General features: G+C 35.0%; 1 protein-coding gene and 1 non-coding gene across 2 annotated transcripts; one reads left to right on the forward strand and one right to left on the reverse strand.

Moving 5' to 3' along the window:
* Positions 1 to 415: 415 nt before the first annotated feature.
* Positions 416 to 2,113, reverse strand: LOC122295064 (putative UPF0481 protein At3g02645). Its single transcript, XM_043104091.1, has one exon. It carries the CDS (start codon positions 2,078 to 2,080, stop codon positions 458 to 460), a length of 1,623 nt encoding a protein of 540 aa, XP_042960025.1. The 5' UTR covers positions 2,081 to 2,113; the 3' UTR covers positions 416 to 457.
* Positions 2,114 to 11,932: 9,819 nt separating this feature from the next.
* LOC122295244 lies at positions 11,933 to 12,040 on the forward strand. Its single transcript, XR_006237906.1, has one exon. It is a non-coding gene; the product is annotated as a small nucleolar RNA R71 (small nucleolar RNA).
* The last annotated feature ends 860 nt before the right edge of the window (positions 12,041 to 12,900 follow it).

Below are 12,900 nucleotides of genomic sequence, written 5' to 3' on the forward strand. Positions count from 1 at the left end.
AGTCTAATTTGATCGTGTACATGATGTCAAGGAGATCATGATCACCTCCGTATACCGTTGTTTGCAACGGGGGGAATCGCTATTGATAGGTAGCACTACTATTATCATTTGTTTAATTTAAGGCGTCTGACGAATAAGATTTTCATATAGTTTCGAATCAGAATAACTCTATATAAAGTTGTAGGCTGTACAACATTACACTTATTTTGAAAAAGAATGAGATTCATAAAATAAAATAAAAAAATTATTTTAATTTTTGTAAATTTCGTATTTATTCCTTTTAAATTTTCAAGAAGAATGCATATTCTTTTATGATTGCAAATTGCCAAATATCGTTTCTCAACGTTTGATTCAACATATTTAACTGGAGTACATATAAACAAGATAAGGAAGCTGAGATGAGATACGCGTACTGGAGAAGGAAGGTAATTTGCTCAGCACCAAGCTGATAATACCCTCACAAAAAGCTTTGCCCTTCTCGCATGCAAGCGGGTAGCAGTAGACCGAGCCAAACAGGCGGAGAGCCAGCCAAAAGCTTGAGAATCTGCTTTACATATTTCCGAACCTTGACCTTCAGTAAACCATTGTAGTAGTGGTTAATGTCACTCATGCCCCAGTCGAAATCAGCTCGTTCCGGTGCCGAGAAAAGGGGCGGCTCCCAGCTCATTCCACTAAAGATTTTCGCGACCTCGTCATCCTTCATGTACCAATCAGTTTCTAGAATATCATGATCCCTAAGAACCTTCACATCCTTGCCAGTTTTTACCAGCGCACTCATCAATTGAATGTACCCTCTAATAACCCAACGCTGGGAGACTTCAGGCTTGAACATGACTTCGTATGCCATTAAGTTTCTAATAATTATCTCTGAGTTTACATTCACTTTAATGACCGGGAGCTTAATCAAGGCTGCTTTACGCGTAAACCGAATGTGTCTGATGTGATCCGGGGAGAATTTGACTCCAACATCAGACAGCTTTGATGCTGTAGGCATCAAGTTTTCCTGATCTCCAACCCCAGCTTTGTAGGATAGATAAAGTAGTAAAGACCACGGTAGACCAAGCAAACCTTTTACCCACTCAATTGGGTTTTCCAGTCCTTTTGGCAGAGGTAGACCTGAGAGAATATCCAAGACTCCGGTTGGCCACAGTTTTGTAAGATAGGCTTTACAACAACTTTTTTTTAACTCAACCTTTTTTGCCTCGACCTCTTTTCTTTCTTTTTTATCTCTTCCTTCTTCGTCAATTAATTTTTCCAATTCGTGCTTTGTGAGCGTGATCATGTGGTACAGAAGATCCAACATATGAGTGCGCTTTAAAGCCATGGAATCCGGGTAGTTCTTCAGCACTTTGAATGGAGAGAGTGCTTTACAATAACCCAACAATAATCGAGGAAGATTTTTCTCAACGATTAGTGGCTCCGAGCATTCCATGAGCAAGATATGTTTCAGTACAAAAATCGGAATTTGGTTTTGAAGCATCATCGTATCCCCAGCTACGATCTCATCAGAGGGGATTCTGCTCATGATATCTGTATGGGCTAATAAGCGAAGCAAAGTATCCGAAGAGGTTGGAGCATCTTTACCTCTGTTACGGTGACAAAGCAACGCAAACAAAAACAAACCGTCTATCGCCATTGTGCATGCTATCCTCTCGTCCCCATCAGTCAAGTACATCTGGTAACAAGCGCGGATGGATGGCACTAGCTTCCTGAGTCCCTGAATGAGTTCTTGGAACTTAATATGTCTGAATTCATTATGAATGTTCCTCGTAACACCGAGCTTGTCCATCTGAAGTGGTGACCCGGAATGATAGAGGGGTCCTAAGCCTATAACCTCAGGGGAGTAAGCTTCTGGCTTGGAGTTGCTTAGAAACCTGGGCACAGAGAAGACACAAACTGGAGGAATTTCAATGCCATTATTGCTGTCGAATATGTCAATCATATCCGTTACAAATGGATCTTGCAGTCCAATATCGTTGCCATTGGCAGATGGATCTTGCAGTAATTCATTAATATCGGTGCCCTTGGCAGATGGATGTTGTGCATGCTCATGCTGATCAAGGCTTGAACTTGAGGCCATCTTGGTTAGGCTACTACGCACGTAGAAGTTTGTTTCAAGTCAATGGTTTTGCAACACACAAAGTTCTTTAGTCGAGCATTATAGCCAATTACTTCTATATATGGAAGGGTGATAAGTCGGTAAAATCATGGGCAATTACGGTGTTGAGATGGCAAATCATAGGAACAGTACAAGAGCGACATCTTTCGAGGAAAATTACCGGTAATTACTCCGGAGGAACGATAGAAAGGCAACCTTTTTATAATTATTTTGTTATTCTATTTATAATTGTGGATATATTTTACAAAATACCATATTTATATAATTCTAGTTTATAAAAATAGATATTTTATTTAAAATAGAGTTACAAAAATATAATAAAAAATTGACAATTTTTATTATATTTTATTCTTACTTAATGCATGCATGGACTAGGAGTTGAGTTGTCATGATCATAACACTCTCCTCTGTTTTTATTTTTTATTTTTATTTTAATCATAAGCTTGACTCCGTTAGCGTAGAATAGTTTTAGAAGGTGCCGGTCGACAACACTACTCTTTTACCATTTTCTACAACTCTTCAAACACACGAATGGTAATAGCATTTTGAAAAAAAGCGCACTGACCATGCACAAATTTTAAAACCAGAAGCATTGTTAAGTTGCTGCCAAAATTTTCCAGCAGCATTACAATTTACATGAGCCACAAAAAATAAAAAGTGTTTTATGCACTTAAAAAAAAAATTAAAAATCCACTTTTTTTGAAAAAAAAACAAAAAACATCAATTTGAATATTTTATTAAAACTCCTACAGATGACTGTAAATTTTTTAGAAATTATTGTAACTGTTTATTTTTACAAAATATTTCATCTCATCTTACTTAATTATTACTAAGACTATACATAAAAGAGTCTGGCCCGATCAATCCGAAAGGTCCAACTTAGACCCAACCCGATCGACTTTAGTCGGGTTCAGCGGCTCAAACCCTTTACCGGATTAATAGATGTCGAAACCGATCAACCCGTGACCAAGACTTGAACTCTGACTTTCTGCATTGCTTTGGTAGATAAACGATATTAATAGTTGTCATTCATGTGCCTGTGCTCCTCAAACAAATTTCCCAGCACCTTCCTGCCTGATACCTAAGTTGGAGGGGTCAAAGGTACTAGTCTGCTTGAAAATTTATAATAAACGAACAGGAATGAGACTCCTTAAATTTCTCATCTTAAGGCCTAATTTGTTTTCAGAAATAAGATGAAATGAGATGAGATAAGATCACATTTTTTTAGGTCCAATTTGATTACACAGATGAGATAAGATGTTTTAAATAGTAATTAATAAAATATTATTATAATATAATTTTTTAATATTAATTTTATATTGAGATTTGAAAAAGTTAAATTATTTATTATATTTTGTATGGAAATTTGAAAAAATTGTAATGATGAGTTGAGATGAGATGAAATGAGATTTTTGGTATTGTGTAACCAATCCGGGCATCAGATGAGATGAGATAAGATGATATTAGATGAAATATGTGTTTGTTTTTATAGATGAGATGAGATTAGTTTGATTTTGTTATAGTTAGTAATATGATGGGACCCACAAGTGCTTGTAGTACTTTTTATAATATTTTATTTATTTACCAATGCTGCAATTTTTTTTTTTATTTTTCTACTTTTTTTTTTTTTTTACTGCTTCCTTTGTTTATTTATTTATCAATGGTGTATTTTTTTTTTGCTGATTCCTTTTTTTTTTTTAATTGAAAGAAACCATTTGGTCTTTTTTTTTTTTTTGGGTTGCTTCATTTGTTTATTTATTTACTAATGATGCATTTTTTTTTTTTTTTTGCTGCTTCCTTTTTTATTAACCATTTGGTCAATTTTTTTTTTTTTTGCTGCTTATTTTGTTTATTTATTTACCAGTGGTGATTTTTTTTCTGCTTCCTTTTTTTTTAACCATTTTGTCCTTTTTTTTTTTTGCCTACTTCCTTTATTTATTTGTTTACCAATGGTGTAATTTTGAAAACTTAAGATCTTTTAAGATGAAAACTTGAGATGAAAACTTGAGAAGAAACTTAAGATCTTTTGAGATGAAAACCTGAGAAGAAACTTGATATCTTTTGAGATGAAAACTGGTAGATCAAAATGTGTATTTATTTTTGTAAAACTTCTGACAGTACGAAAACTTTGAGAAGTTTTCAAAGTTTTGGTTTTTAGTCGCGAAAACAAACGAGACCTAAATTTAAAATTCTCATCTCATCATTACAACTTTCCCAAATTTTCATATAAAATATAATAAATAATTTAACTTTTTTAAATCCCAAAACAATAACAATATCTTAAAATTCAAAATTCTCATCTTATTACCAACCTGAACCTTAAACTCATTACATTCGAGGAGATAAGATGCTTGAAACAAAAGAAATCATACATATTATACAATGTATAAGCAAACAAACAAACCAAAGACTACCGCGTACGCTTACCCTTTTTAATAGGGGAGGTTTGGGGGTAGAGATAAGACTGTTCATCAAGCCCCGAATCCGGTAAACAGGATTCATGTTCCGAGTTCCGGCCTGTATTTAATCCGGACCAAAATTCAGATTGCAAAACTCGGACCTATGCAATCCAAGTACAGATTTAAAATCCAGGTACCGGATTAAAAAGCCGGTACTCGGTTTCATTTATTCCCCCCTGACTAAATATCCCCCCTCTCTCTCGCGGCTAAATATCCACCCCTCTCTCTCTCTCTATCGTTCATCTTAGATTTTGAAACCCTAGCCACCGCTTTATCTTTGCCTCATTTTCTCTTACTCTCATCAGTCGTGGGGGACTTCTCCAGTCGAAATGCCGTCCCTCTCTCCATCTTCTAGCATACTGTCGGCAACGTGTAAGCATTCAAGCACCCATTTTATTCTAGCAAGCCAGCATATCACGACTTGTCTTGCATGCCTTCTTTGTTATAGATTGCCTTTACCACCTTCTCATGTCTTTGTTTATATAACCTCTAAAGCATCATAAACGCATCCCGTAATAGCAAATTGAAAAGCCATCAAAGTTTTGTCTTCTAGGGAATCTTAGCTTTTTTCTTTTTAATTGACATTCACATGCCAAACCTATTGCTCCTGATTTTCCTGATCTGACAAACCATTACTAAAGCCAGAGGTAGCCGAAGAAGAAGAGGAGGAAGCAGCAGCTTTGAGACGACAGAAAATCGTGAAGGATAGGAAATAAGGTGTGGCCATGGACTTCTCAAAGAGCAGCAAGCACGCTCTGCAATGGGCAATAGATAATTTGGCCGACAAAGTAGATACCCTTTTCATCATCCACATCAACCCCAACTCTATCGATAAGTCTCGTCAACAGCTTTGGGCAAAATCTGGCTCTCGTGAGTATCTTAATATTCAAGATCATGATCTATACAAACTTTGATCCGTTCTAATTTGATATTGATTTTTTTTTTTTATTGATTGATGCATTGATAGCATTTTGCAAATCATTGAGAGTTTTGTAAGATTGGTCACATATAAAGCACTGCACTATTATATAAGAAATGGCTTTTTTTTTTCCTTACTTGGTAAGAAATGGCTCTGGTTGTCCACTCAATGTTTGCAATCTGGGTAGCCTTTAGAACTAAAAGGCTGCCAAGTCAAAATCATTTGTAGTTTCTAGATTCTATTGGATGCCACCTTTGTCAATCATATCGATTTGAACTACAATGATATGTTTTCTTTTTTGTTAAGAATTTTGATAAACAGAGAATGAAATCCTTGAATGTTTGAGAAGTATTCGGTTGTGATGGATTTTAGAATTTGGATTTTAGAGCTTGAGTTTGTTAAGTACTGGTTTATAAGGAAAATCTGAAACTTTAAGGACACCATATGAGTCTAGAAGAAGATTCTTAGGCTTCAAATGATGCAAAACACTACATTAATGATCATTCACAACCTACTGAATTAATTTTCTGAAAACACCTGGTAAGCATTATGTCGAAGCAGAAAGGTTAGGAAGTTTGTTAAACCTTCAAATCTCTGTGGTAAAAAAACAAACGAGACGAGATACAGCTGGAACAAACAAACACGTTCGAAAAGTGGAACAAGAAAAAAGGCCATCATGATCTTTTTTTTTCCCTGCTTTGGACTTACTCTCATGACTACATTGACTAGCGTACCGTATAGCCAGAAGTTAGAAAATGGACAATTTCGTGCCAATTTCACCCAAGTTTCAAAAAAGGCCATCATGATCTTTCTTTTCATGCTTTGGACTTGCTTTCATGAGTCATTACTAGCGTACCATAGAGCTAGAAGTTAGAACATGGACAATTTCGTACCAATTTCACCCTAGTTTCCATACAATTTAATAAAAAGGTTCATGCGTTTTCCACAACTGCATTCACTATTTTAGTACTTCCCGAAACTTCATTTTAGTATTTTAGGACTCTGTTTGCCAAAAACTTGAATTTTCATTTTTGTTCGTTTTAATATAATTTCTTAATGATGTATATAGAGGGTTCATTTATTTAGTGTTCTTCATTACATCTTGCTTCTTGTTTATGGGCATTTAGTTTATCCATAAATAGTTCATTCATTTTTGTTCGTTTTTACATCCTACTATTGCACCATATATCTCAATGGCATATAAGGTCAATTATATCTCAATGGCATCATTTTTTTTTTTTTTTTTTTTGAGGGGGTATGGGGCTTAGTTTTTAGTTGGATTGCAATAATCCAAGTCTTTTGAGATATTTTAGGTACATGGATGACATATGGTTGTTCATTCTATGCAAGGAAGCGGGTAGGAAGTTCTAGCTTTTTGTTAACTGTCTCTGTGGATTGTACGACGGATTAAATTATATGGTTTCAGCACCAATAACTTAATTTATGTGGTTTTATAAATTACTTTTAGCCAAAATACTATATATGTGGGGCGTTTGTTTTGATTATTGTCACGAATCGGAAGGGAGACCTTTTTAGGATTGGTCTCGTCACCTAAACAAGATTTGATAGTCTGATGAGCCCTATAAATTTGCTCTATCTAGGTTATAGTTGCCCGACAATGTTGGCTACTTTTTACCTATCATGTGGAATGTGGCTTTTCCTTGATGTTAAATAGTTAGTGCTGTGGACATCCATATTATTGGTTTTTCTACATTTATTAGCATTGATTGGGAAATGATTTCCTTATCACCAACAGATAAATGGGTTGAGATTTTGGATAAAGAAATTTTAGATTTTTATATTCAAAACTCAAGATCATCATCATAATAAAAGCGGCAAAAAAAGGAATAGGAATTTCAAAGATAATGCTCTTAGTGTTCATTTCCATGGTTTGTGTTTTTCTCTATTAAAATATATTCTTACTCTTTAGTTTGGGTGGCCGCAGAGAATATACTAGGAATTCAATGTGGCGATTATCTTCCATTTGAGTAGCTACAACAAATAAACTTGAAGTTTTATTTGGTGTGATTAAATCACATGGAAGACTATGTTATTGATATGTAACTCATATTTTGTAATTTTATATTTTGTAATGTAATGTAATATGTAGTGGATTGCATGCATTGTAGTTTTTCATTTTTATATATTTTATTATTCTGGACAATGTTATGCTTTTTAACATTACCTCTTAGAAAAATTTTCACAAAATATAGGCTTTAAAAAAAAGTATGATTTTCAACATATTTTTAAAAATATCTATAATAAATATAGGCTTTTACATAAAGAGAATTATGCTTTTCAACATTGATTTTTCTTAAAAAATATTTAATATAATATAGGTTTTTATTAAAAAAAATTATGCTTTTAAAGCCGAAATACAGAAAGAAAAGAAAAGAAGAAAAAAACAAACCGGGTCGGATTTTGGGTTGCACAAAATTCGGATTCATCCGGGTTCGGGCATACCTGATGATAGCAGCTGAGATGTGGTACGCATGGGGAAGGAAATTAACTTAATTACACAATCGCAAAAAGATTTGCTCTTCTCGAAGACAAGCGTATAGCCGTAGACCGAGCCAAACAGGTAGACAGCCACAATCAACCGGAGCAGGATTGTCACAAAAAGCTTGAGATCAATGTGCTTTACGAGTTTCCGAATCACCCTAACGTAACCTTCAGTAAACAATTGTAGTAGTGGTTAATGTCTCTCATGATCAAGTCGAAATTAGTCAAATGACCTCGTTTCTGTGCCGAGAAAAGGGGCTCCCTCATTCCACTAATTATTTTCGCAACCTCGTCATCCTTCATGTATCCAGTAAATTCTAGAATATCATGATCCCTAAGTACCTTCACATCCTTGCCAGTTTTTACCAGCGCACTCATCAATTTAATGTACTCTCTAAAATCCCAACGCCGGGAGACTTCTGGCTTGAACATGACTTCGTATGCCACAAAGTTTCTAATAATAACCTCCGAGTTTACATTAACTTTAATGACCAGGAGCTTATTCGTGGCTGTTTCACGCTTAAACCGAATGCGTCTGATGTGATCCGGGGAGAATTTAACTCTAACATCAGACAGCTTTGATGTTGTAGGCATTAAGTGTAACGCCCTGATCCTGGAGGTTCGGAAAGTTAGCTCTTATAACCTGATAAGCACTTCAACAAATTTCTAATGTATCTTTCATATCCCAAAAATATATTTGCATAGACTCCAAAACCAAACATAAAATTCTTCTAACATAATTAACTATATATATCAATTCATCGACTCCTCAATACCAGAATCCAAAATACAATAAATCAACTAGTCCACATATCTCTATTAACATAAAGAACTAAAATAATACATAAGTCTTCATAATCATCTAAACATACTAAAATCAAATTACTTAATAAATAAATCTTCTAACAGCACTCATACTCCAAGATATGCAACCACTACCCTCAACTAATCTTACCACATAGTCTATTACTCCTCTGCTGCATCATCAAATCATCTGAAAAATATTATGGAGATAAGGAGGTGAGTTATCAACAACTTAGTAAGTAAAGAAATTATACTAGTAAGTAACATGAGCATTTATAACTTTCAGAATGCAGAAATAGACATTTTCTTTCAAAATGCATAAACAACTCTTGTTACAAAATGTTAGAATGAATCTTTTTTGTAAGTAAACTTTTTCTAAAAAACAAAATCCTTTGGCATAATTAATCTGAAATATCACATTCATATCATCTCATAGCATCACATTGGGACAAATACCATGTTTAACCCCCGTAGTAAGGTAATAAACCGCAATTATACTTGTCGCTGAGCCATATACCATGTTTAACCCCCGTGGTAGAGTTATAAACCACAATTATAACCGTGGTTGGGCCGTATACCATGTTTAACCCCCGAGGTAGGGTTATAAACCACCATTATACCCGTGGCTAGGCCGTATTCCATGTTTCACCCCTGTAGTAGGGTTATAAACTACCATTATATCCGTGGCTGGGCCGTATTCTATGTTTCACCCCATGGTAAGGTTATAAACCAACATTATAAAATTAAACCCAAATAGTCCCCTTCTCAAACCATTAGCATTTAAAACCCAACACAACCACTAAAATTTCCTCCCAACAGTCAAACTCAACCCAAACAGCTACCTCTTAGCAACACCAAACCAACAATAAATATATCTCCAAACCAACAATGGCAACTCCTGCGTCTAAATCCTAACTCAAAGAACCATGTCAACTCTAACCTTCAATATAAAAGTTTTGCACAACCACCATATATTTTTAATCATCCAACACTTCAATCTCAGACATCTACGCCACTCATAACACATCCAATATGGTACACTCCAAGGGACTTATACCTTTTATATCAGCCATTGTCCACCCAATGGACATTTTATGCTTCTTAAGGACATATAGCAATTTATCTTCTTGTTTGTTAGTTAAGTGAGAAGAAATTACCATGGGGAAGGTGCTTTGTGATCCTAAGAAAGCATACTTCAGCTCCAATGGAAGAGGTTTGAGATCCAAAGTTAGGAATTGCTCCTCCAAAGGCTTGAGAGTTGATGTCAAGGGTGGAAGTTGCTCAAATTTTGGCCTCTATGGTGGTGTAACTTGTTGACCTATTGAGAAAATAAGAGATGAGTCATTAACATTATCAAATATTTTTAAATCTTCTTCAAATTCCTCTAAAGAATCAATAAATTGAAAGTAAGGTGCAGAATTTTCATTAATGAAATTTTCCAACAAATTCACTTCACGAACTTCCTTAACTTCTTGCGGTTGCTTGGAAAGATTGAAAATATTTAGCTCCAAAGTCATATTTCCAAAACTCAACTTTAAAACTCCACTTCTATAATTTATGAGAGCATTAGAAGTGGCCAAGAATGTTTTTCCTAAGATAGCAGGTGCTTGGAAAGTAGAATAAGTAGTCAATTGCATATCAAGTACCACAAAATCTACCAGATAGTAGAATTTGTCTACTTAAACTAAAACATATTCCACAACACCTCTAGGAATCTTAATAGACCTATCGGCCAGCTGCAATGTGATAGAAGTAGATTTCAACTCACCCAACCCAAGCTGAACATAAACATTATAAGGCAATAAGTTCATACTTGAACCTAAGTATAACAATGCTTGGCCTATTTTTGAGCTCCTTATTATGCAAGATATGGTAGAGGATCTTGGGTCTTTGTATTTGGGAGGAGAGTTGGTTTGGATAATAGCACTAACCTACTTAGTAAGAAAAGTTTTTTTTTGCACATTCAATTTTCTTTTTACGATGCATAAACCCTTTAAAAATTTAGCATAGGTAGGAACCTGTTGAATAGCATCTAACAATGGTATATAAATCCGAACTTGTTTAAAAATTTCAAGAATTTCAACTTGATGCTTGTCTTTGTGCAAAGGGGTTAAACTTTGAGAAAAAGATGTAGGTGTAATGCTTGGAACATTTTCATATTCCAAAGGATCATGTGCCTCATTTTCAGAAGGAGGTTTAGAAGTATTACTATTCTTTTCTATCCCTTGAGCCGGAATGCTAATCATCTTACTACTTCTCAAGGTTGTAATAGCCTTGACTTACTTGATATTTGAATCTCTAGCCACATTTTGAAATTGTTGGTTTTGGCCTTGTGGGTTAGGCTAAGATTGTGCAGGGAACTTCCCTTTCTCTTAAGCACTCAAGGTTGTGGTCAACCTTATGATTGAACCTTAGATATTAGCAATGGCTTGTGAATTTTGACTATTGATGGCAGCTTGGTTTTGCATGAATTGCTAAAAATTGGTGGACAGCTGCTGGAAGTTGGTGGACAGTTGTTGGAAATTGTCTTCAAGATTCTTTTTCTGAGCTAGGACTGTGTGGTTGGCATATTGAGATGGTCCTGATCCTCCTGGGGTTGTGTAGGATGCAAATTGTGAATGACCAGCTGTGTTGGGCACAGGTACAACAGCTTGTTCACCCCTCCAACTGAAATTATGGTGATTTCTCCATCCCGAATTGTAAGTATTGAAATAAGGACCTTGAAAAAGTTTAGCAACCATATTAACATCATTTATTTGATCCAAAAGAACTTTTTTAAAGGCCGGAATGGTTGGGCAATCATTAGTTGAATACCCTTGGCCCTCACAAATATTACAGCTCATGGTAATATGAGGTATAGCTTGTAGTTTATTCACTTTCTTCAGTTCTATAGTTTCTAATTTCGTGGAAATCATAGCCAACCTAGCATTCAAATCATCTACTTCCCTTAGATTATATTTCCCACTCCCTGAAATTGTCCTTGAACTTTCCAACCTATCTTGAACATCAGATGTATCCCATAATTGTGCATTTTCAGCTAGATAATCAAAATACTTAAAAGCTTCCTCAGGTTCTTTGTTAAAAAACTCTCTATTACACATGGTCTTCACAAATTGCCTCCAATTCTCATATCCATGGTGAGGACATGCATTTAAAATGTCTTTGAATCGTTCCCAACAAGGATAAAATGTTTCTACATCCTTTTGGCAAAAATTCATGATTTGTCTTTTTAAGGCATTGGTTCTATGCATGGAAAAAAAATTCTTTAAAAATTCAGTTTGCATTTCTTGCCAAGTCCCAATGGATCTTGGTCTTAAGGAATTCAATCATGTCTTAGCCTTGTCTTTTAAGAAAAATGGAAACAGTTTTAATCTTATGACCTCTTCAGTGCATGTTCTATCCATGAATGTGGAACACACTTCTTCAAATTCTTTGATATGCAAGTAGGGTTTTCAGATTCTATACCATGAAAGTGTGGTAACATTGAAATCATACCGGATTTAAAATTAAAAGCATTTGCATTAAGAAGCAAAATAATGCAAGAAGGTGTGCTAGTCCTAACAGACTGAAGATATTCTCTAAGTGTCATGTTCTGATTTACCATTTCCCTATCATGATGCTCATTTTTAGCCATGATGCTAGGAATGTCAGATGATGATTCAAGAGAAGGTGATGCAGAGTTAAAAGATGTTAATGATTTTGTCTTAAACAGTCGAGATGTGTGGTCTCTAGTCCAATCGGTCATACAAACAAGATCAAAAAATAAAAATAATGAAAAATAAACAAAGGAAAGAGAAAAAGATCAGATATCACCCAGGCTGTGAAGAGGTTCATAGCTCCACAAACATTCTCTCAGCAATAAAGGAATGCTCTGATAAGCACCAGTTGTCCCTGGCAATAGCGCCAAAAACTTGACTCAATCTCAAATATGCTTCCAAGTGCAAAAGTGTCGAGAATAAGTCTATGATCAAATTCCTCCGGGACAAAGGGTTATCAAAGCATTTGTGAGATTTTTGTTGTAAAAAAATATGTCGACTACGGGAGATGAAAATAAGAAAATTGAAATGCAATGTGAAAAGTATTGAAGATGAGTTTAG

This window comes from Carya illinoinensis, chromosome 14 (genome assembly GCF_018687715.1).
Source record: "Carya illinoinensis cultivar Pawnee chromosome 14, C.illinoinensisPawnee_v1, whole genome shotgun sequence".
In the NCBI taxonomy this organism is placed as follows: domain Eukaryota; kingdom Viridiplantae; phylum Streptophyta; class Magnoliopsida; order Fagales; family Juglandaceae; genus Carya; species Carya illinoinensis.